Here is a 26137-nt window from a genome sequence, read left to right as displayed (position 1 = left end):
GGGTTTCCTTTTTGATATTTACACTACTTCCGGGAAAACAATAACATGTTTTTTGGCCAACTAAATGCACAAGCAAAGCAAGCTGTTAATAGCACAAAGCCACCGAACTCACAGAATTCTTCTCTTGATATATAAATGAAGATTATAATTTTATTCATTAATAGAGAAAACAACGACTGTCACCTGATATAGTGTAAGAAAAAATGACCCGGGAAATATTTTTACAATGGGTTCAAATAGAATTTTTTGATTTATTTTGTACATGTGTTCGATTAAGATTGTTTCGTTTGTCAAATACTACAATGTCAATTTATGAAGATATTCAAGTTTTACACAAAAGTATTATTTATATTAGAAATGCTCCTGACACCTGACCGAAGTTGTCAAAACTGAAAAGATGATGTGGTATGATTCACCTTATCGCTATCCCGACTTTCGTCAGATATATATCTGTATCTGTATCTGTATGTATTCTTTGAAGACACCAATTCTGGCTTTTACTCAACGGGAAGATATTTTCTATAATGATGTCAAAAAAAATTACAGGAACTTTTGTGATATCCAGTAAAGGCAGACAAATAGCAATAGGTGTATGCAACAACTCTCCACAATAGACCAAATGACACAAAAATTAACAGCTACAGGTTGTTGTTACGCCTTCATCAATGAGCAAAGTTCATACTATACATAGTCAGCTACATGTAGTAAAAGACCATGAATTGACAAATGTAGAACAATTCAAACTAGAAAATTAAGGGCCTAATTTATATTTAATAACAATTTACATCAACAAATATGTGACAAATCAAAAAGGACCACCACTGAATTACAGGCTACTGACTTGGGACAAGCACATACATACATAATGTGTCAGGGTTAAAAATGTAAGAGGGATCCCAACCCTTCCCCTAACCTGGGACAGTGATGTACATGTAACAGTACAACATAAGAACAAACTATAAAGATCAGTTGAAAAAGGCTTAACTCATCAGATGGGGGGAAAAAGCATATATTTTAGAATCCATCACCTGATCACAGTATGTCAGTACTCTGAATTCTCAAAAAAAAAAAAGATTTTTCCTGGAAACCCTTAAACATAGTTTAATGAACCATACTTAATTTTATGTCGCTTTAATTTACTCAAGTAAAGACCATTTAATTCTAAATGTTTGTGCCTTGTAATATGTATGCAAGTCTCAGTATACTGGTCCAGTACCATTTGCTGTAAGAAATTCACAGTTTTCCTTTTAAAATAACTTTTGCGAGTAAAAAAATAATGTTAATATAAATCGTCCTGAAATATTTAAACATGGATCTTTCCTTATACATGTATATATGTATAACTACATCATGTACATTTTGTACATCAAGTAAATTAGAAAAATCCCTAAATTAAATTGCCACATAGGCAGCTAGAAAGGAATAAACACGAAATAAAGTCACGGACAAAAAGTCGCAGGACAAAAAGTCACAATTCAGTTTTGAGATTATTTTTCTTTGAACAAGAAAACACTTATTTTGAATTTTTTTTATATATGAAGCAACTTTGTAATTAAAATTTTTCAATAAATATAAAAAATGATCAAATAATTGTTATGAAAACAAAATGTCATTTTGCAGATACATGTAGACATATCCTTTGCATGATTAAAATTTAATACAGTTTCATTAATCATTGTTTTTTTAGCAATTCCCTTTACTTAAAAATGAATATACATGTATGTAAAAAAAGAAAATATTTCAACAAATATTTCAACAATTGTCAATTTTTTTTTGTCCTGTGGCTTTTTGTCCTATCAAATTTGTGACTTTATGTCCTGTGACTTTCTGTCCGTTTACCTCTTCAGTTATGTCCCTTTATAACTTTATAAATGTAATCAGGGGCATCATCTGTGTCCTGTGGACATGATGGACACATTCCTGATTTATTTTTCAACAATTTTATTACAATTTAACTAAATTGTTAACTTAATTGAAAAAAAATTGTTGAAAAATAAACATACATACTATTATAAGGTAATCAAGTTTGGTGCAGTATAACATTTTTTTTCTGTAAAATTTACCTCTCTCATATCTTTAGTCTATACATGTACAACACTGAGGTTGTGAGTTCCAATCCCACACATGGCAGGTGTGTCAACTCTAATCTTAGCTGACTAGGAATGTTAGTTTTCCATCTAAAGGTTAGGGGTTCTCTACAGGCTTTCTCCATAAATAAAAATTGGCCAACACAAATGAACATAAATGCTGAATGTGGTGTTAAACACCGATCATTCAATTAATCTTGATGACTGATGTACCCATATTTTGACTATTTTATTTATTGTGTCTGTTTAGTTAACGCATCAATGTAAATACATGTATAATGGAATTTGATGAGACTGTCATCAAAGTGGGAGGGTTAGCGCTATAAAACCAGGTTTAATCCACCATTTTCTACATTTGAAAATGCATGTACCAAGTCAGGAATATGACAGTTCTTGTCCATTCGTTTTTGATGCGTATTGTTATATGATTTTGCCATGTGATTATGGACTTTTCGAATTGATTTTCCTCTAAGTTCAGTATTTTTGTGATTTTACTTTTTTCTATTTAATTTCAATTTAGAAACAATGAGTAAAAGGTATACTTTACTTAAATTATGCTCTATTTTTCAGGTTTGCTTGATTATGATGAATCGTGAGCATTGTAGACGACTACATGTTGACCCAGATACCAATATTGGTGATTTATCAAGTAGATTTATGCTCAAATTACGTGATGATCTAGATTCTAACCCAGAAACATGTAACTGGAGAGCATTGTTAGATAAGGCAGCTGATAATCCAAATTATAGATTTAGGTAACTATTTAATAATATATATTCAATGTGATTATGGTCCTGTGGAACATATACACAGGTAAATAAAGGCAAATGGCTCCTATCTTCTTGGATTTTTCACACTCGGTTCATTTGCAACATAGATTTGTGAAATTTGTTTATTGCTGAATATCATAAAATGATCTTTAGATTTACAGTTCCCATGTTGCAATAGGATTTAATAAGCAGTAGTTTTCTTGTTTAATTTTATTTAAAAATACAATCATAATTAAGAGATTTTGAATCCAAAAGATAGATCTACCTTATAACAAACAGTGATTGATGTGTAAAAAAAATCATCTTCAACAATTAATAGGTAAAACTTTATTCAAATGCAAAGTTTTCTGTTTTTTTTTTGTAAAAAAAATATATGGAAAGATATGTCCTAACTATTATTGTGTTAAGATTTCTGTCTCTTTTTTTGTTTTATTACTTGCATCTTCTTTTATTCATATGTGGTAGATCTTCATGATACAGAACACAATAGAAAAAAATAATAATATTGATCTTCAACAATGAAGGCCAAGTAAAGTTACAAATAAATACATAAATCTATCAAAAACCAAATTGAATATATCCAAATTATATAATTAACATCCAAACATCAAACTTATCATAATAAGTATACAAAACATGAAAATTATCACAATTATGATACATTGTAATAAGTGTACAAAACATAAAAAAAATCAGAAAGAATATACAAAACTTCTAAAACAACCATTAATCTACATCATACACATAGTCATAGGTATTTACAATGAAATTGAATTATTTGAGTACCCCTATTTTCTTCAAAATAGTAGTGCAGATGTAGAGAGAAAGTTTGGAAGCCAAGTTTACCATGGTAGTCCTAGCAATAAGATGTTATGGGAACTTGGATCCATGGGAATGACTGCCGCTGAGCTGGTTGACTGTCTAGATAAGTTAAAGTTGGAAAGTGTTCTTATGGATATAAAGAAATATGGTAAGTTAAGACTAATTATATTGTCTTAAATTCTAAATTATTGTGATTTTTTTGTTACTGCGAATAACATTGTGACTAGGTGAAAATCACAATAATAAGAACTCACATTGTGATATCTTTTTAAATATACATATGTATGCTAGGGATTTTCCTCAAATCCGAATAAATCATAGTAATCTGGCATTCTGTCCATTTGAAAAAAATGATATCTTAATTAACAGTTTATAGTTCCTGTTACGTTACTTTTCTATCTTTTATGGTTTATTTTTCCATCTTAGACCCTTATATGTTGATATTTGACTCCTTAAACTTTTGGCTGATTAAGTAGTAGCAGATGAGGATAGTTCCAAAAAGCAGTTGTTTAGGTCACTTAAATAATTACATGCATACATTTATATCATAAATCAAAATAGAGCAATCTATATAAGAATAATAAGAGATATAATATTTACTCATATTACTATGGATTCATTTATTTCGGTGGGTTCCAATTTTCGTGGATTGAAGAAAACTTTCATTTTAGTGGATATTTGATTTCATTGTGTTGTTAATCAATCAAATTTGTTGTTTATCTGTACCCACAGAAATTTTTTAAAATAAAAATATGTTGATTATTGATGTGGTCTTGTACTGTTCAATATATATTTTTATTCATTATATGTAGTATTGTTGTGAACTCAAAGCAAAATTTATTAAACATTTAAATTCATTGTTTATCTGTACATCTGAAAATTAGTATTCCACGAATATTCGGTAATTATGAATCCACAATACATTTGCACTGTATGAATTATGGTAAATTTCAGAGCCAATAGTGATTATTAATCAACCAGCTGAAAGAAAAACTGTAAACAAAGGAGAAGTTTTAGAACTAGAAGTCAAAGCTATAGGTTTCCCTTATCCTCGATACCAGTGGTTCAAAGAGAATCAAAAAGACTGGGATATTTTAGATAAAGAAAAAAGCAGCATACTTAGAATTAGAAATGTCAGGTATGATATACACAGTTATAGGTTAATATTTGAAGAATTCAAATATAGAAAAATGTTCACTAGTGACCATACTATTAGGTACATTTAATCACAAATTATCCTACTGTATAGTTTACATTTGTTAAATAGTCAAACAATTCACGTACATATAAAACTCTAAGCAGTTATACATATTTGCAACATATAGGCATACATGTGTAAACAGTACAACATGTAGTTTATAAACTGCTAATACTAGGGGATGTTTAATAACCTTAACTATCCATGAGGATCTTGCACGGTCGGTAGTATTGCAAAGATAAATAAAGTTATTCATGTGAACAACATATATTTATTAGTGTTGTCAAATCGTATACTTTTGCCTAACCGGTTACTTGTATAATCTGTCGACCGATTAACCGGTTAACCGGTAGTTTAAGTTAATGTTTGAAGGCCTTATCAATAGTACCCTACACATCGATATAAGAAGATGTGGTATGACTGTGACTAAATTCCATCCAAGTCATACATTTACGTTTTTATAATATGCAGGGATCTCCATGACCTGTTTTACGATGGCGCCCCGCCATCGTTCCGTTACCTTGCGCCATCGTCAAATTGTCTCCTCCATGGTTAAATTTGTTTGCGCCATCGTTAAACAATGTGCGCCATCGTTAAAATTATTGTCAATATTTATTTTTGTATCGTAGTCGTCGCCATTTTTGTTTGTCAAAATACAAGCTTAATCATCTCCGATACTGGAGAGTAATTTTACAGGTAAATATACAGTACGGTAAAGACAAAAACCCTACGGCTGTACATAAATTTTACCAATCAAGTTAATAAAATTAGAAGGTATTATATATGTTTGAAGGTGAAATCGAATTTTATAGGTATTGAAAAGTGTTCACAACGTAAATAAAATTGAAAATAATAAAAAGTGTTTTTATTCCGATAAAAATGTCGAAACGAGTACGTCATGCTTCTGAACCGTCTAGTGTTCAGTCAACTCTTGGAGCTTTTTTTGAATCTGGGGAAAATAGTAAAAAACGTAAAAGAAATGATGACAGTGATGATGAGAGTGTTAAATCTGCTAGCCCAGTGAAATCTAAAAAGCATAGATCAACGTTTTACAAAGCTTGGGAATCAAAGTATCAGTGGTTAACTTACGAAGAAGAAGAAGGTACTTTTATTTTTAATTAAAATTTCGTAGAATTATTAACCAAAAGTAAAAATCATTTGATTTTATTTCAATTGTAATTATTAAAAGTTAATTTTAAATAACTTTTCCGATGTTAATAACTTATTTAATTATTTTTTAACTACGGACAAAAATTCCCGGTAAATAGCGCTAACACCTGACTAATGTTCGTTTTTAATTTAATTTGCACATTAAAACTTTGGGAATAAATCATTTTTACAGGAATGTTTTGTACATTGTGTATAAAATTCAAACAGCAAGCTAAAAATACTGAAGTCTGGACAAAAGTGGGTTGTAAATCTTACAGAGAAGATGTGATTAGAAATCATGAACGTACAAGCTATCATCAAGTTTCTGTCAATATGGAAAGAGACTCCTTAATAAGTAAAACAACTGGAGGTATTGGTCAAGCATTAGACACTGTTGTAACCCTAGAAAGACGTGCGTTTATAGCTGCTCTTAGATGTATGTACTTCTTGTTGAAAAAAGAAATACCACACACTTCGAATTTTGGAGACCTGCTGGACTTGGTCAAAGAAAATGGTTGCTCTTATTTGGATACACTTAATGTGGAAGGAAGGGTGAAGTACCAGTCTCAACGAGCAATACAGGAGATGGTGTGGTGTTTAGGTAAATATTTCTTTATTTATTCTTTCTATAATAATTTATACGCTTTATATTTTAAGAACGCATGAATCAGAAAATGATTTTTTTTACCTTTGTTTTATAGGTGAAACTATACGTGAAGATGTTGTTGCAAAAGTTGGACAGTCAAGTTTTTATAGCATTCTGATTGACGAGACTACAGACATCAGCGTATTGAAACAACTAATAATTTATGTTAAATTTATGGTTGGAGAAGAGTGCCAAATCAAGTTTCTGGCAATGGAAGATGTGAGTGTTTCTTAATTATTAAAAGATCAAATAAGTCAAACATCAAATTGTCAATATTTTAAAATACACTAGCTGTGTACATCAAATATATATATGTCCCTCATTTTTCAGCTATATGACGGAAAAGCTGTTACAATTACAGACAAACTAAAAGAAGTCTGTAAAGATGCAAATCTTCAAATAAAGGACAAACTAATTGCTTTCGGCAGTGATGGAGCGTCCGTGATGGTTGGAAGGAAAGGTGGAGTTGCAGCCTTATTGAAACAGGTATACAATTGTTTCTACTTCATGCTCTGACTTTTAAGTTTTATTTTATATTTCTGTATTTGGAATACGATGTACTTTTAATTATTGTCATTTCCTTTTAGGAATCAAGTTTACTTATAAGTAATCACTGTGTGGCTCATAGGTTGGCCTTGGCTGTGAGACAGGCTGCAGACAACATCCAGGAAATTAAGAAATTTAATGTTCACCTTGATGCTTTGTTTAAGTTCTATGACAATTCCCCAGTAAGAATGGCTGCACTCAAAAACATCCAGACAATCTCAGACAACCCCACATTGAAATTGAAGCAGCCAAAGGCTATGAGATGGCTGTCCCATGACAAGGCTTGTGATACCCTCAGACAGATTCTGCCCAGTGTAATGATGTCATTAGAGAGAGAAGCAAATGAAAGACATGACAGCCTAGCCTTTGGTCTAGCCAAAAATGTACAGACTGTGCAATTTATTACTGTATTGTACAGCATGTGTGACTTGTTGCCTCAATTGAGTATGCTGTCTAAATGCTTTCAGGTAATTATAAAATATCAAATATTCCATTTATACAATAATTGTGACCTTTATTTCAATTCATACAAGTAATTACATGGAGTAAGACTTTTATTATCAATTACAGGAGTCAGGTTTAGATTATTCTACCATTCAGGAGCAAGTTCAAATTACACTTGACTTCTTGGACAGCAGGCTATCCATACCAGGAAGATACTTTAAGGAAAGTGAAACTATGATCAGCACTTTAGAGGAAAATGGCTTCTCCATTACTAGAAGAGGAATCAGTGATGTAGATGAATTCAAAAGAAAGGTAAACATTTTCATTTACCTTTCATTTTCTTCACAATTTATTTCATCTCTAAAGTGTAAACAATATTTTATTTTTTAATATCTATTACAGGTTCATGACAAATTCATCATTGCCTTATCAGACAACATAAAAAACAGATTTCCAGATGCAGGACTCATATCAACCTTCTCTTGTTTTGATCCATCTGCTATGAAAAACTTAGACACATATGACCTAGACTTTTATGCAGAGGAAAAGATTCAGGTAAATAAAAACAATTATTTTGTTTCCTGAATTGAAAAGTTTTTCATTCTAAATACCAAATAATACAAGTGTCAATATATTAATGAAATACATATCTTTACAGACACTTGCAGCTCATTTCAGCCAACTGATGGATGAAGAAACTGTTTTCCAAGAGTTCAATTCTTTTAAGATGGTCATACATAAAAATAAAGACAAGACAACACAATTTATTCTTCAAATTCTAATGACCAAATACAGGCAGTTGTACCCTAATTTGGCAAGACTGGCAGAGATTTGTATGCTAATTCCAGCTTCTACAGCAGGCAAGTGTCTTCTTTTTATCTTCAGTGGCATAAATATAGTTTAATAGCAATGCATCTAACTTTTTAAATCATAAACCTTTCTGTTAAACATGTCAGATACTTACCATTTTATCTCATTACTTTTCAGATTGTGAAAGAGGATTCAGTGTCCTCAACAGGGTGAAGACTAGGGCCAGAAACAGACTTTCACAGAAAGTCCTGAATAACCTTATGATGGTGTCCACTCAGGGACCAGAGGGAAAGGACTTTAATTTCAACAGGGCTGCAGAGTTGTGGGCATCTTTGTCTCAAAGAAAACTTGACATTGGGATTATAAATGATGATGTTTGATTGATGTATAATAAAATGTGTATAATTGCTCAAATCACTCTTTCTTAACTTCTTTGATCGCAATCATGATTTTTTTTTCAAGTTGAGCTTTCCTCCATGGTTCAATTTTCATCCATGGAGATCCCTGAATATGATGAATTGAAGTTTGGCCTTTGGTTTTATAAGGCTTGTCTCTGAAGATTCCTATCGAAGTTTGACTTTTAATAATCAAATACATGGTCTCAACTATGGCGTTTGTACTAACTTCAAATTGAAAAATGAAAAAAAAAACGTCTTGATCTCGTAGAATTGAATATGTCTGATTCTTCCATTTTGTCTTGTTGTTTCCAAAAATAATGTGAGGTGTTTCAATTAAAATTGATTAATCCTGATATTTGTACCATCAAGTATACATTGATTACATTCACGTTGGTTTGCTTTTTACAGTTTTGAGTTAGTATTTAGTTTAAAGTATGACAAGGACATGCACGACGGAGATTGCACATTCAGATGTAGTTCCACACAATGTAAGATCAAAAATGAAATAATGAAGTAAATCGTACAATTTAATCGTATTACCGATTAAAAGTTACTGGTAAAAAAACATGAAACTAATAATGTTTCCTTAAGATCTTGCCCCGAGCTGAGAGACAAGTTCTAATTAATTTTATATTGTTGGATTAACAATACCAATCAATATACTGGACAATTGATCTGTCAAATTAATTAGCACGACGACAATTTTTAAAGAAAACACAACTATTTAATGATTTCAATACAAATTTATATCAAATTTATTAAAATTGAAAAAAAGTCCGGTTAACCGGTTAGCGTTTTTAGTATTCGGTATTAGGTCGTTCGAACGGTTAACTGGTTAACTGTTTACAACACTAATATTTATACATGTGCCCAAATTTAGTTTTACATGTGTACAACATAACAGCATATAGTAATTCATTTGTACAACATAACAACAAATAGTTATACATGTACACCACATGGGAAGACATGTGTACACCACATGGGAAGACATGTGTACACCACATGGGAAGACATGTATACAATTTACATTTATACTTGTGTACAACATAAAGTTATACATGCCTCCAACGTAAAATGATATTGTTTATCCTTTACAGTACTACAGATGCAGGTGTGTATTGTTGTAGACTACACAATGGAGATATTAACTCACAAGTAGAGTTCACAGAGCAGTCTACAGTAACTGTAGAGATGAGTAAGGACCCTGTGGCATGTACGTATAAACTGATATTTACTCCATAACACAATAAAACATATTTCTTCCTTACATGTGACCCTCTTTTAAACTTTAGAAGAATTTAATGTTAAAGCTATATACCATATGATTGATTGATTGGTGTAAAACACCACTTTATTTAGCACTATTGGCAAATTTGACAGTTTTTATAGACGGAGGAAGCAGAGGTGCTTGGGAGATTTACCAACATTCGGCAGGAAACTAACAATTCTAGTGAATAAAGGTTTTAATTTTATATCTGTAGTGAATGTAATTGTACTTAATTCAAGGTTGTAGCTCAAACAGATGAAGTCACTTCAGACTGTTTAGATTCTTCTATGAAGGCAGTTTGGATTTTATTTTTACCGAAGTTTTTTTTTTATTATCGTACATATCCGATGAAATTTGTTCTAGAAACATGTCTTGCACACATACATTGGTATCTTAATTATTTTCTAACACAATTGGTGTTTGTTTATTTAGAATAGGACAAACAGTAACAAGTAAAAGTAACTTTATCAAATATTCTGAATGTAAAGAAATGTTAAACTTTTACATATAAAACTGGATAATATCATGTTTTTTGTATTGCAGATAGAGATACCTTTGATGATAGACCATCTAGATATGGTAAGACTTTAAATGTTTATGATAATTCCTACTTCACAAATAATGCTATCGCAGATATCATGTGCGCAATATCAGATCAATTTATATTATTGATTGAAATTTTTTTTTTGAACTAGCAAATAACTTCATGTCAACAACAGACCCAAGCAGCTATCACCTTTGATTAAAACAATTCAAACGAAAAACCTGATGGCCTGATTAATGTACAAAATAATGAAGAAGTCTACATTTTTTTTATGTGAGGATGAGATTGAAGAATTAGGACAAGTGTAAGGGTTAGTGTTAGTTTGAATATATTTGATAGGAGTTGAGACCCAAGATAAAAAAAGACTGAAAAGTAATATATATATTTATTTTTTTTGTTTACAGATTTGATTCCATCATTTGAAGTACAACCTAAAAACGTTACTGTACAGATTTGTGATGGTTTTATTCTAGAATGTCGAGTTCTTAGTAAATATCCTGTCATTTATGATTGGTATAAAAACCATGAAATAATTAAAAGATCTGATCAGCCGTTTTATGAGGTAATTTATTTGTAAACACTCCAGAAATTAATAAATTAAGACTAAAAAATATATAGAATGACAAACATAAAAAAAAATGCGAAAATTCATAATTAACAGCACCTGGTGATAGTTCTTAGCCTTTTAATAAACTTAAAAAGTAAATTGAATGCAGAAAAACTACACTGCATCAGAAAATAAACAACAACAAAAAAATTCTGAAATACTTCAGATTTTCTGAATAGTTAACATTGTTTTGTTTTAAAATGAAAGAAGTGCTCAGATAAATGTTAAGAATTCTTCCAATAATGACAAGAAAGAGTATACAAGACTAAGATAACAGAACAGCTCTGAGTAATATGCATTCACTTCTAAGATTTAAAACACAGCTTTTATTATAAACAAATTTGTTTTACTGTAGAAAAACAAAATACAAACCAGAGCTGGATGTGATAAAGGAAAGCAATAAGTATGGACATTTAAATGTGTCTGTCTGGCAAATCCTTTTAATGGAAGTGTTAAAAACCTGGTGAAACTCAAACACATTAACTTTAGTATCATAACCAAAAATTGTTCAGAAAGTATAAAGTGCAGAGACAGTTAACAGGAAGTGTAAAAGTAACTAGTATTCTATTATTTCATATTAAATATCAACAAATTGATAAACTAATGAATGTGTCTGCTCCAGGTGAAAGCTGCATATAAAGCAGATATGGGAACATATGAATGCCGAGCCAGGAACCAGTTAGGTGAAACAATGAGTGATGTAGTAAAAGTAACAGTTATGTTGGGTAAAAGTAAGTTTTATTGTATTTTGCCAATATAGATAGATAAGAAAATACTGATACATGTACATGAGAACAATTTATCATTCAGAATGTTCCTATCTAAAAAAGGAAGAGTAACTGTGAATATTTATATATAAGCATTTTACTTGCCTTTGTAGATAATGGTCCAAATCAAAATTACAGTAACATTTCTGTGGGTGAAAATAGCACATTAAGGAAAACGTTCAAATTAAAGACTGAAATGTTCCATTCACCTGTCTGATTCTGAAATACAGTGGTGATTGTATTGTTTGTGCACCAGATGATAACCGTGTTATACCATTCGTTGAATGTTCATTGATAATATTATTGTTAACAAATTATAATGATTTGATGTGAAATTTTGAAAATATTACCCAGAATGCTTTAGATTTTATTTTTTTCTCTTTGTAATGTGCATAAGGTTTGAAAGTATTGACTACAATAAAAGCAAAGCCCTAAATAGCTAATAAAAATTAAGAAACCAAATTAGAATTGAGACAAGTGTCCTTTGAAAATACATTGTATCTACTTTATGGTAAAATTTAATAATAGCTGATGAAACTTCATTTGTATAACAAATTTAATATTTTTATTATTTTCAGCTGAAGAGCCATTAGTTGACCCTGTAGGACCAACAGGTCAGTATATGAATATTACAGTAAATTCAGAATTTTTAAGAAAGACTGTTGGGAATACAACTGTCATTCTTTATTCTTGTAATGATAAAAGTTAGTCAATGATTACAATAAAAAATGGATTTCTGAAATAACAGAAGAAGATGTTTGACTGATTTGTTTACTCACATTTAACCGATATTGACTGAATTTTATCCCTAATGTTTTACCAGTAATGACTCATTTGTATACCCATTGTTTTACCATACATATGGAAACTACTAATTCAAAATGACAAATTGTGTCTATAATGTTCTCATTTCTTTGTTACAGAGATAGAGATTATATCTAATCCTAAAACAGTTATTATAGAGTTCGGTGGGGATTGTTTATTTAGTTGTGAGGCAAGATGTAGCATACCTCTAGTGTACCAGTGGTTAAAAGATGGTGTTCCTATTGAGGGTACGTTTTACTAGTTTTCGCGTAACTCTTATATGATAAGTTAAATGATGGTGTTCCTATTTAGGATAAGATTATTTGATGTAAAGGCAAATGTAGAACATCTCAAGTTATTTTTCAAAAAGCAATGCAGCTTACAAGTTATATTCTTAGATGTTGAGTCCAGAGATGTCTGTCACATCACACTGAACAAAGTATGATATGAATAAGCGAAAGAAAAATTTTGTTTGCCTATCATGCAATGTTTTACAAAATTGCCACACTAAGAGCCAAGAGGTAAACTGTAACTGCACCACATTTTTAGTTTCCAAATTATATCTTTAGAACCATGTATCCAACCTTCACCAAACACAAGACCACTATTTGTTTGTGTCAGTAGTTCAAAGGTCAAGGTTGCAGTGCCCATTAGCCTATCAAAAATCATTAGGATTTGAGTAAATCACAGTCATCACAAAACCAAAAGCTAGGTTATACAAATTAATTATGACAAAAATCACTTTCTTTCACTACAATCCATAAAGTTCATAACTTAGCTAATACTTTGTTTGTTTTTCTTTTAAGGTGAAATAAAACCATCTCTAGTATTGAAGAAAATACAGAATTATGACCACCAGGGTTTGTACACATGTATGGCTTCCATACCAGGAACAAAAAATATCAGGTTATCATACCCTGCCAGTCTATCTATAAAGACCAATGATAAACCAGAGTTCAATCGTAAGTACCCTAGACAATAAAACATCATACATTTAATTGTAAGAAATACAGAGCTAGCTGCTCATTTTGCCTAAAAAAGACTTTCATATGCAATCACTGTATGACACATACATGTATATAGACTTAAATCATTTATCAAACTACTCAGATTAAGCAGCAAAACTGATACTGAAAAATTTCCTTGGTTTTAGCAGGTTGTTTCTCTCTCAGTAAGATAGTGTGGCAATGATTGTGATCAAATTATATGCTTGCAGGTATATATCTCATGGAAATTAATATTATAATAACAACTCAACCTTATCCCTTAGGTAAAAAAAACCAAAACTTATCTCCCCTTTGGTTCACACACTGAATGGAATATACAAATACACAATTATGATATAACAGTAGATTAGATTTAGAAGGACAGAATATTTTATACAAATAAGTTAATAAATAATAAGTGCCAAATTAGATTACCAGATATGTGCTGTGTAAAACATAATCATTTAAAAAATTTTTTTACTCGTCTATCAGTCTACTGTAGTAGAGGTCGAGGTACAAAAATGTAGTTTAAATAGTATATATATCTATTAGTCATTATAAAATTTGTTGTTCAGAATTAACTATAAAGTGTTAATTATGTTAATGATTAGTAATTGCAAAAAGGTGCTGTTTTTCATTATGTTTTTTTCAATTTCCAGAAAAAAATAGATTATGATTTTCTATATATATATATATAAATATAGCTGTTTAAATTAAACTGTTTGGTAAAAAAGTCATACAAATTATACTATAATAGAAGTGCTTTTCCCCCTCTATTGATGCAGCATTATTACAGAATTTTAAAAATCTTTTCAGCTAGTGACAAAGTTGCTCTACTTATTGGAAACTTTGACTATCGATGTGAGTCACCATTAAGTGCTCCAAAGTCTGATGTTTACACCATGGCTGAAATTTTCAGAAGTTTAGACTTCAAAGTCGTTTCTCTTCTTAATTTAACAAAATTGGAAATGCAGTCTGCCGTTGAGGAATTTGTAAAACTGATAGGAAGTGAGGTATACGCTGTATTTTATTTTTGTGGACATGGTTTTGAGGAGGAAGCTAAATGTTACCTTGTTCCTCCTGATGCTAGACATGGATATACAATAGAAGACTGTGTATGCGCTGAGGATGTGTTAAGTCAGATGCAGAATTACACAGAAACATCACCAGCTCTTATCGTACTCATACTTGACATCTGTAGAATCAGGTATGTTATCTTAAATACCTATAGTATCATCCTCTTACTATAGAATTTGTAAAGAATAAAAATTCCAACTTTAGTATGTCATATTGTATACCTGAAAATCTTTTCTTGGTTTCTATTGTACACTTCAACATGTATTTGAAAGGTCACCCTGAGGAAACTGACGTTTTCATAGAGGTAACCTTTGGATTTAGGTTAACAATGCATAGATTTTACTACAAAAAAAGGTGATCATACTGACATGTTTTCACCTCATAGAAGTGCCCTTTATAACATGTTTGACTGCATATCTTTTTTTTGTAATGTTTTTATTATGTGGTACTTCTTTGTTTTAAAAAGATCTATCAATAAATGATAATCTGTTGTATTATAATACTGGTTGATACAGATAATAATTTATTTTCAGGAATTTGCAACCACCTACAAATCGAGAACAGGATGCAATGTGTTCTAATCTAAGCAACATTCCAATGAAAGGCAACACAGTATTCTGCTATGCCACGTAAGATTTAGTTATTTCACAGAGTATTTATGATAAGAGGATTAGAACATATGTAAGATATAATTTCTAGATCTTTAACCATCTTTTAATGATTACATTATTTATGAAGCAAAAATGCAACAATTTATCTTTCAAATCTATCATTTTTGCTTAATTGACTTTTGACAAATGTTTTGAATAAAGTGAAAATTGGTAATATGTGCAGAATAAATTCTTTGAGAAATATCTTGATAGTCTATTTACAGTATAAAAAAGAACTACTTTATTTTAACTATTTTTCACTAAATGAAAACTCTGTGCAAAGATTGATTTTGATCATTGCACAAGATAATTTTTTCTATGTTCATGATGCAACTGTATAAAATCTATCTAGAAATACAGCAACAAATTTTTCATTAGTTCTAATGGGATGTTTCTGTATTCCGCCTTAAATTGTATTTTGAATACTCAAAATATTCACCTGAAATGAAATTTGACGTGCTAACCATTACATGCTTTATAATTTAGTCATGATCATTAGTATTCACACTTATTTTCCTTATAGGAGCAAAGGAATGTATGCCTATGAAGATATTCATAATGGAATATTAGTCAAATATTTGAAGAAATATCTTCCAAAACAGATGAGTGTTTTAGATGTTTTTACAAGTGTTCAAGAAGGTATGGTTCAAAGATTTTCAAAACATTATACTTCAACATGTACATGTCTTTAGAATGGGAAAATGTAAAATAGGAAAAACATGTTGAGAAGGGTATCCAGGGAAACATATATAGTTTTTTTAATGTTTTTCCATTGATATAAAAATTAAAAAATATGTGGTATGAAAGCCAATGAGACAACTGCCAGAAACCACATGACAAAGAAGCTAGCAACTATAGGTCACTGTACAACCTTTAAGCATCATTTAGTACATAAAAAAACCAAATTGACAAATATGACTGTCAATATTTTCCTTTCATGTTTATTCCTGTCCATCCAGACTATTATTTTAGATGTTTATGACAACCACTGCACATTGTAATGAAAGAACTTTGCTATGTTGTATTGCATGATTAAAAAAAATCTAAATTTTTTTTATAAGAAAAATATTTACTGTACATGCTGAATTACAATTTGTTAAAACTAAACACACTGAAATTTTATTTTGTTTTTTTTATGCAGTAAATATTTTATTTTTTACATACCCAATAGTGAATACAAGTAGATTGTATGCATTACATATTAACCAGTTTTAATCTTTCTGTATCAACCACTTCCAGGTGGAATGCTTTACCAAAACACAACATAAAAACACCTGTGTTTTAAAAGTTTATATTAAAGTGTGTATGGTATGACTTTTTGAATATATTGGTGTCTCAAGTGGATAGAGATGTGATATTGAAACAGCCATATAATATTCTTGATTAATTCTTTTTCAGATATAGGAAAGGAATCTCAATACTATCACATTCAGATACCAGAAATTAAGTCTAACTTATTACAACCTAGACGATCGCTCGCAGATAGGATATCTACAAAAGGCCATACTAAAGCTTACAACCAGAGAACATTGCTGTGGAACAATGCTCACGGTGAGTCTAACTTATTTGGACCTAGACCTTTCCTGGACTGATAAATGATTTCTCCGAAAGTATACATCACAAACCTTAAACTAAAATGGTAGCCTAAACTGGAAAGAAGTATAGGAAAAGTTTGACGACAATTAAATATATTAAGTTAACATGTTAAAAGATAAACCAACTGAGGCATATGGTTAACACTTCTTGTTCACCTATCTGTTAATTTCTCATTCAGAATATTGAATTAATAGTTTTCAAGAGTAAGGCATATTTTCATTAGTAAGAAGGACAGAATTACGACTTTGATAATAGAAATATTGTGATAGTGGTTTGAAATAAAATATGAATTTGAAGAGATGACAATGATGTCATCATAGTTTAGTTTATCCTACAAAAATGGCCGTTGAAGTATACTATATTTAACTGTGTTATATGGGAACTCATCACCAGAATTTGCATTTGAAGTATAAAGGACACATACAAAAGAAATAATATTCTATCTAAGAAATAATTGATGCAAGCTATACTTTATTGTAATTTTAACATGGGTAGGCATTATATTCGTGATTATTTTTGCCCATCGATAGTAAGGGCTAAAATAACACTAATATAATGCCTACTAACTTATGTTAAAACTACATTAAAGAATAGCCTGCATCAATAATTTCGATTCTGATTAGGACAATTTAGGTAATTTCTATGTCCGATGTGTATAAGTGTAGAAGGTTTGTGTAGGCTCTTCCACGAAATTCCCTTTTTTGTTTGTAAACAAGCAAATGAATGGCATTGTGATTTTTCAGAGGGTGTAAACAGCCAGCATGAACAGATGTCGTATCTAGGTCAAATATGTCAATCTCCAATTGCAACACATTACCATCATAATAAATGAATTAGTAACAACTATGTGCACCATTTAAAAGAGTTTGGAAGTATTTTAAGTTAATGAAATATATCAAATGCATGCCAATTTGATAAAATTCATTATTCTGCAGTAGTCAATATATGATGTGCAAACAAGTTTTATTGGATTTAGAGCATTGGTTTATTCACAAAGAGGAAGAAGCACGTCATATTAGAATAAAGTATATTTGATAGAGGTAATAACATAATTATAAATTTTTTTTTTATTTAGAAAAGCCACCATCAAAAGAGATAGAAATTCCTGCAATAAAGGGGAAAGTTTTGTTAGAGTTTCAAACAGAATTCTCTAATATGCTGACAATATTCTGTACAGTTATGCCGATGACCATGGGGAAGTCCCTTAAGTATCATTTAGGATGTATTGCTCATTTACCCAAGGTAAATTCATCTTTATCTCACATATATAATGGTGTACAGTTGTGCTGATCACATTTGTGGTATATTATACTGTCACTGATGATTAACCTTATCTACACACTTGTTTTATAATTATGTCAATCACCATTAGATATAACCTAATTATCATTTAGCCAAACTTATGCCGAATAAGACAGAAATAAACAATTTTGGTTTCCGTACCTGACCTCTCATTGTCTTTTGTTTTTTCTTGTGTCATTGGGTTGCTGTCTTTAACTTTTTTAAATGGAGACTTCATTAGTTGATATAGGATGAGTGTTTTGTGTATCTTCAAGAATATTAAACTATGTTGATAAATTATAAAAAATACAAATTATTTAGTCTCAGAAGAAAACCTATTAGATATCAGTCACTTTGTATGCAAAATGAGTACTTAAAGCAATTTTGGTACTGTTACAGTAGATGTCTTTTGGGGTATTTGTGTTGTTCGCTTGTTGTCTCATAGGTGAATACTCTACTTCTCCTGTTTATTATCATATGTATGTAGAATAGAGGGGGGGGGGGGAAGACATTAAACGATGTAAAATTGTTGTAAGAAGAAATTGTGACATACAATTGCTGTTTCAGGTTTTTCTGGTAAGGTGTAATGTGCTTAATTAATGCTTATAATTGTTTGATTAACACATTATTGACTATATTAGATTGTTTCATCTCTAAATTTTTAGACACCTTCTGTCAACACCATATTTGGAAGTTCAAATAAACTTCATTTAGAAAAACAGAATATGCTTGCACTCTATCCTCTATTTATCCTTCACACAGGGAAGACATAAAGTGTTCACAAACCTCCAGTTAATCATCAGTGTCAACTTTACAAATACAATGGACCAGTATTTGTCCTCAGTCATACATAACTTATGGTCTTACCTCTGCTTGTGATCTGATAGTCCAGAGGGTATCACCAGCCCAGTAGCCAGTACTTTGGTACTTTGGTACTGGCATGAAAATGCAGATTTTTATGTTATTTAAATTTACTTGCCAAATTTTGGAATTATTTGAAATAAGGAATATATCTCACCCATGCAAAGCTCTGGTTACTTGCCTGGCTTTGGCCATGTTTTTTAGTTCTTTTTTGTTTATAGCTCTTCATATTTTTAATGAGCATTGCTGAAGGGACATTGATTGTCAAAATTTGCATCTTGTGCAGAAAAATTGGTGCTGCTTATGTTATTATCTGTTGTAATGATTATTTATTTGTAATATTGGATATGTGAACAATAGAATACTCCACAGAGAATATCATATAAATACACAAATAAAAAACTGTACAAAACAAATGAATAATATCAGACTTACAATGTAGGTGTCAAAAGCTGAACTTAAAGTCATATGTTTTATATACTCTAATGTGCTTATCATATTCTTGCAATTGTGAAAGAAATATAATTATATACATTAATTTCTAGTAATTGGTTGCTGTGTGTACATGGGAGAAAAATACCCTTATATCTAATCAGTTGGGGCCATATCTGTTTAAAGGGGAATAATCCTTACATAAATTGATTGTCTCCCATATTACTTTCTCTTCCATGTGCATGCAATAACTGTTCATTGTTCTATTGTCATGTATTTCATTTTATTATTTCATTGTTATAACACAAATCATTGTAATCAGATGAAATTTAAAACCCGCAAGGGTCCATAAATGGATTAATAAAGTATTCTTATTCTTATTCTTATACTTGAAAAGCTAATATAAGAAAGAAGATGTGGAAAGATGCCAATGAGACAAGTTTTTATATAAAACACATGTACATAAACTTTCATTACAAGAAAATCCTTATTTAATCAAAATTTTTAGAAATGCTCTGCTATTTAACTATTGTTGTCCAGTACGCTTATTCATCGATAGCTTTTCTGTGTAAATTGACCTTAAACACAAGACCACTGGAAAGAACTTCTGCAACTACATTGTGCAGATGTGAGGGGGGAAATGTGAAAGGAATGTAAACAACCGTCACTGGAATATAAAATGTGAAAATGGATTTCGAAAGAAAATTTTAATACACCAAATCAATTAATTGTTACAACAGTTTAGTTAACAAATAGAAATGCATGTAAAATATATTTTAAACAAATTGAGTATTGCTATTGCATAACTAATTTGACTTATTTACACGTGAATGATGGTAAACCAAATCATGTGTTTGTTTAATATATACATATACAATATTGATTTCCATAACATTATAATTTAAAGAAACTCTCTTAATATGACTTTTATCAACAGTATGCCATTAATAGATTATCATTGGCAGTTAAGAAATCTGATGTTTATATGCTTCAAAAAATTAAATGAACATAAAATTAAATGAACATAAACCAAAAGAACGGACTTTGAGTCATAAGTTCTTGCAATACAATATAGTGCTCAAAACTGTATTCCTCGATGTGATTGCAATATCCCTTTGATGGAATGGTTTGTCAAGTTTTGCTGACAATTAATTGTCTAAAATTATCTCATTCAAGGAATTCTAGTTTACTCAACCAAAACGTAAAAAAAGAATTTACAATCTACCAAATGAATAATTCCTGGATTTTTATAAAATTATTGAAGCTATATTACATCAATATTGGTAAAATTACCTTAAAATGATCTGTCATTCTGATTGGGGATTTGGATTTAGGTTTGGGCTATGCAAGTGGTGTATAGAAAACTATCACTCACCACAGTTCTTATCTTATGAGTAGATATTCTTTTCTTTTTCTTTTGGCAAAATGGTTGTTACATTTCACACTACACTGTGTATGCTTTGATAAGTATCCAAATTCCTAAACAAGCCAAATCATGTATATGCTCACAATATTTAATAGATATAATGTTTTTTATCAAAAATATTTGGAAAAATGAATCAGAATTATTCATAGGTAGATATTTAAAGGATATAAGGACTATACCTTAGTGACAGCAACCCAATTACACATGATTGGTTTATTATTAACAGATGGTCTGACTGTAAACCAAACACAGAAAAATTTACATAACTCTGCATTAAAATATTATTTAAATCTAGCTGAAAAACATATTTACAAGCTAAAACAAGTTGGAGGCAGGCAGTGTATTTATTCAGAAAGTTTGTATATATTTACAGACGATATCAATATTTGGGAGTGTTAGTCAGGTTCATGATGACCCACCTAAGACTAAGATTGTTTTACAAGACTTGCAGAAATTAACAGTATGTAGAAAAATATTTAACTTTTCTGATAATTAAGTGTGAAAAATTTTGTAGAAAAAATGTATGCTGCCTTTGTTTAAAGATGATAGATTTATAATCTCTATTATCATAAATGAATTTCAAATCAACCATAAAAGAGGGACGAAAGATACCAAAGGGACAGTCAAACTCATAAATCTAAACAACACGAACCCCACCAAAAACTAGGGGTGATCTGAGGTGCTCCGGAAGGGTAAGCAGATCCTGCTCCACATGTGGCACCCGTCGTGTTGCTTATGTGATTACAAATCCGGTAAATAGTCTAATTCGGTAGGTCACATTCATGAAAGGGAAGGGGATTGTAGTTACGACGTAAGGAACATATCCGATATCATTTGTGAAACAGTTATTCCAACTCGTGATGGCGTCTTACGAAGGGATGATTTCAACTTCACCATTTGGAACTCTTGGTTAAATAGCCATGATAGCTTCCTTGTGAGCAGTAACCCTCTATCAAGAAAATCATAAAAAGGTCCTGAGAAATGACATTATCCTACAACAGTGCCTCATGTTAATTGTTAATTTAAATGATGGTAGATACATTTAAAATAAGAGATATGACAATAAAATTGCTGTCCACCATTAACCACAAGTGCAAGGATGTAAACAACTATAGGTCACCATATAACCTTTAGCAATGAACATAACCCTACTTTATAGTAAGCTATAAAATATACTAACTTATTATTATTTATTCATTGTAATAACATCAAATTTTTTTTTTATTTCAATTTTAGAAAGATTTAGAAGTTCAAGTATTTGTTGTGAATACAGAGACAAAACAGAGATATGAAGGACCAAAAGTCAACTTAGGCAAACCTTTAGTTGGAATTTTAGATTTGTGGAAACCAAGACGACAGCCAATCGAATGTAGTGAATCAATGTGAATAATTACTATTGAAACACCAACAACAACCAATATAAAGTATCAGTCAATTTGACTTACTGCATTAAAAATTTTGTTATTGTGACTAACCACCAGATAAGCCTAACCAATATGGTTTATGTGACAGCTGTCAGATAACTGACTTGTATTAGATATAATATTTATAAAAATCTGACAGGAAGGGTAAATACTGGTTTATATCTGACATTAGAATTGCATGTAGTAACCAAGTGATGCTAAAAAGCTCTCACAATCCAACTTTGACATTCCTGCCTTATTTGGGGGATGTTAATTTTTCAAAAGTTAGAATGAGTCAATATCTGTTCTAAACATAGAGATCTGTCCATATTTCCTACCATGCTACTTATATATACATATAGATTCTTCCACTGCATCAAGTGTGATATAATATTTATCCACTAGAGACAGTTAAATTTTCAAATTTAAAACGCAAGGCTTGCTGAGCTTTTTAAATATTTAAAATTTAACTGTCGAGAGTGGATAAATATAGTATTACACAAGATTTGGTGGTGGAATCTGTTTCTTTAATGATTTTCAAACAATATGCAGGCAAACTTATTCCTTCTTTGCAACTGATCTGCAAAAAGATGTGTTCTTTCTGTATGATGTCATCAGGCATGGTCGCCTTTTTTGATGCCGTCACAATAGGAAATTCAGAGGAACACAAGAAAATTCGACGTCATAATCAGAATTTAACCAATGAAGAACTGAGATCAAATGAACCACTCGTTGATTTTTTTTTATACAATGGGTGCAGTGTGGGATAAATTGACGAAGAATTTGAGAAACAGTAGTTACAGAATTGTTGTACTGGGGTAAACCGTATAAAATAAGGATATGTATAATGATGGCTAATGAAATCACTGTATTTAAGACATGAAATGTATTTTCAAATTTTTACAGTGTATTTTTAAGTTCTTTAATGTTCCTGGGAACTAACTACAACAGAATTTTGGGAAATTTACTTTTAAAATGCAACTTTATATATTTTTTTATGTTAGAAAACTAACTCTTTTTGTACAGGGCTTTGTTTTCTGCAATGGATAACAAACCCTTGCGTCAATGTATATATCCATTTATTTTTAATGAATGAATATTCTGTGAAGCACCATGCCTCATATCACCCTTTAAGTAATCATATGTCAGCTCATTATGTCACTAAATAGATATACTATCTTTGTATGGTTGTTCATTTTCAGTGTGACATATATATTTTATAATAAACTACTGAAATTTTAAAGATAAATTGTTAAGGTCATGTCAAAGTATTTCATTGTCATCCAGTGGTCAGTTGTATGTTTGATATTTTTTTCTCCAATGTATTTGAATTTTTATGACACTTTCATAAATTTTTAATTCTATCTAGCTCTATTAAATGAATACATGTAGATGCTCATTTTCAACATGATCCTGTTAAACAGAACAAAGTTAAATGTTTAACCACTCCTCATTTAAATGTGTCTGTCTTAAGCTTAACTATATTTTTATTGTTAGTGTTTTCCAATGTGTTAAAAGAACAATAATGTGGAAAATGTTGACCCAATCATTATTGGAATAGATGATTAGCTGTCTCAACTATTTCATGTCTTTGCAATGCAACCCATGAGTTGATCCAGGTTTTAACTATCAAGTGAAAATGATCTCATGAGCTCTGAAAGGGCCAATACTGGATGCTTTGACAGGGTAATATCTCATTCTAAGCATACAAGGGGCCTTGGTGCCAAGTGGTCTAAGTAGTTACTACTGTAAACACTAGCCAGTCAGCACTGAGGTTGTGCGTTCGAAATATGCTTGTGCAGGTGGACTCTACTCCAATCTTAATGACTAGGATTCGTCTCCGGGCACTACACTTCCCTCACCAAGAAAAACTGGCAGCCACAAAATAGGTTAAATGCGGTGCTTAAAAGTGGCGTTAAAAACACAAAAAAATCAAATCAAATCAAATCATACATTAGAAGCATTACACAATGCAAATTCTGGCTTAGTCAAAATATCATGACAGAATTGAATTAGAATATTTTCAAATCAGATGATTCTTCTGCTTTTTTTTTTTTTTTTTTTTTTAGATCTAAACCATATCTATAATAATGAGTTGAGTAACACAAACATTCTATTAGTCAACCAATTCGAGAGTATGACCATCAAATTCATGTAGAGTCAATTAGAGTAGTTCTTTGTAATCACCCTGCTGAATAAGATTTGCTTTATTTAAACACTCCTAATTGTGAAGCATTCATAATATGATCAAACATGCCGTAACACATCAAAAGAAATATGTGAACACCTTATAATGGAGCAGGTGGTATGTTCCTACCCATACATAATAGTAGGTGATTGAGAAACTGGTATTCAGGTTTGTTAAAGGTTATAGTTTGACGTATTAACATTTTTATTTTAGTAAAAAAACGTTTAATGGGTTGATGTTGATTTTATCATTTGAGCATGAGAAAAAACTGTATTTAGTGTAGAACTATTGTTGACATTATTGCTAAATGTAAATGACAGTGTAATGAAATTATAGAATTTTTAAGAATCAATGTATTTTACTCCTGGTTGAGTTTACCTCTTTCATTGTTTTTGAAGCCCATCTTTTACAGCAAGGATGATTGCTATCATTTTAGAAAGGTGTATAGTGGAACCTCTAAACGAGTCTGCTTTTTTTTATGTTATAATGATTTTGTGAAGTTCTGGTAACCAAAACAAGCTATACGTTCATCCTCCTTATTGTATGTCAATATCAAAGGTACAATGATGGCAAATTTTTTTAATCTCCTTTTTTTGAAAATGAAAGGAATACAAATTGCCTGTGATTTAGCAACTGGCTAGAACAGTTCTGAGCTAGATCCTTCAATAACCTGAAGTTCTATTTTCTCATGATGGCTCAAGGGTTTCTCTATTTTGAGTCTTTGACTAACAATTGTTATTGTTTACATTGTTACTGTTCTTGGTAAACATATGGCCAGCAGCAATGTTTGTATTGAGATGTAGAAAAAAAGGAAACAGAGAGGTAGGATTTTTACATTCTTTATGGTAAAGATCACTTATTGCCTCTTTTAATAAAAACACATAAGATACAATGGACTCAGTATAAGGAAAGTGAAGTTTTATATAAACTAAATAAGTTATAATAGATTAAAAGAACAAATATTGATTATTATTTAATGACAAAAAAATTGCTACTTGCACATAAAAAAAGCAAGCCAATCACATTTATTGTTTTTTTATACCTCAAATTCACCTTCAGCAGAGGGCAAACATTCTAACTTCACTACAAGTTCAAGAAGGTTGCATTTGATATTTTTTATATGATATCCTGCTTATTACACTCTTCATGATGAGATACACTTTATCAAATCTTTCAAATAGATTTCAGTATACTTAGCATCAAGCTGACTATGGCCATTATTATACGACCGCAAATTTTGAAAAAATTTTCGTCGTATATTGCTATCACGTTGGCGTCTGCGTCGTCGTCGTCGTCGTCGTCGTCGTCGTCGTCGTCCGGCGTCCGAATACTTTTAGTTTTCGCACTCTAACTTTAGTAAAAGTGAATAGAAATC

The 26137-nt window shown here is 30.7% G+C and overlaps 2 protein-coding genes across 3 annotated transcripts; both read left to right on the top strand.

Moving 5' to 3' along the window:
• Positions 1 to 25297, top strand: LOC139519132 (mucosa-associated lymphoid tissue lymphoma translocation protein 1-like). Of its 2 annotated transcripts, XR_011663523.1 has the most exons (19): positions 16 to 193; positions 2658 to 2842; positions 3664 to 3827; positions 4634 to 4817; positions 9971 to 10086; positions 10684 to 10719; positions 11089 to 11246; positions 11914 to 12022; positions 12637 to 12672; positions 12982 to 13110; positions 13669 to 13824; positions 14665 to 15055; positions 15459 to 15554; positions 16099 to 16214; positions 16974 to 17126; positions 18247 to 18413; positions 21545 to 21631; positions 22408 to 22954; positions 23481 to 23817. XR_011663523.1 is itself a non-coding variant. In XM_071310947.1 (18 exons), the coding sequence occupies exons 2-18, from the start codon at positions 2670 to 2672 to the stop codon at positions 22555 to 22557; spliced, it is 2421 nt and encodes an 806-aa protein (XP_071167048.1). In that variant the 5' UTR covers positions 1 to 193; positions 2658 to 2669; the 3' UTR covers positions 22558 to 25297. The 2 variants fall into 2 exon arrangements, 1 of the variants encoding a protein (XP_071167048.1); XM_071310947.1 differs by having other exon boundaries at positions 1 to 193; positions 22408 to 25297.
• On the top strand, positions 5757 to 8971 carry LOC139518600 (zinc finger protein 862-like). The gene is made up of 9 exons (XM_071310077.1): positions 5757 to 5979; positions 6220 to 6462; positions 6728 to 6891; positions 7003 to 7158; positions 7260 to 7685; positions 7789 to 7974; positions 8065 to 8217; positions 8321 to 8522; positions 8650 to 8971. Exons 1-9 carry the CDS (start codon positions 5757 to 5759, stop codon positions 8850 to 8852), a joined length of 1956 nt encoding a protein of 651 aa, XP_071166178.1. The 3' UTR covers positions 8853 to 8971.
• Positions 25298 to 26137: the final 840 nt, after the last annotated feature.

This window comes from Mytilus edulis, chromosome 4, assembly GCF_963676685.1.
Source record: "Mytilus edulis chromosome 4, xbMytEdul2.2, whole genome shotgun sequence".
NCBI lineage: Eukaryota > Metazoa > Mollusca > Bivalvia > Mytilida > Mytilidae > Mytilus > Mytilus edulis.
The sequence above is the reverse complement of the archived record's forward strand: the minus strand, read 5'-3'. Positions and strand labels throughout refer to the sequence as shown.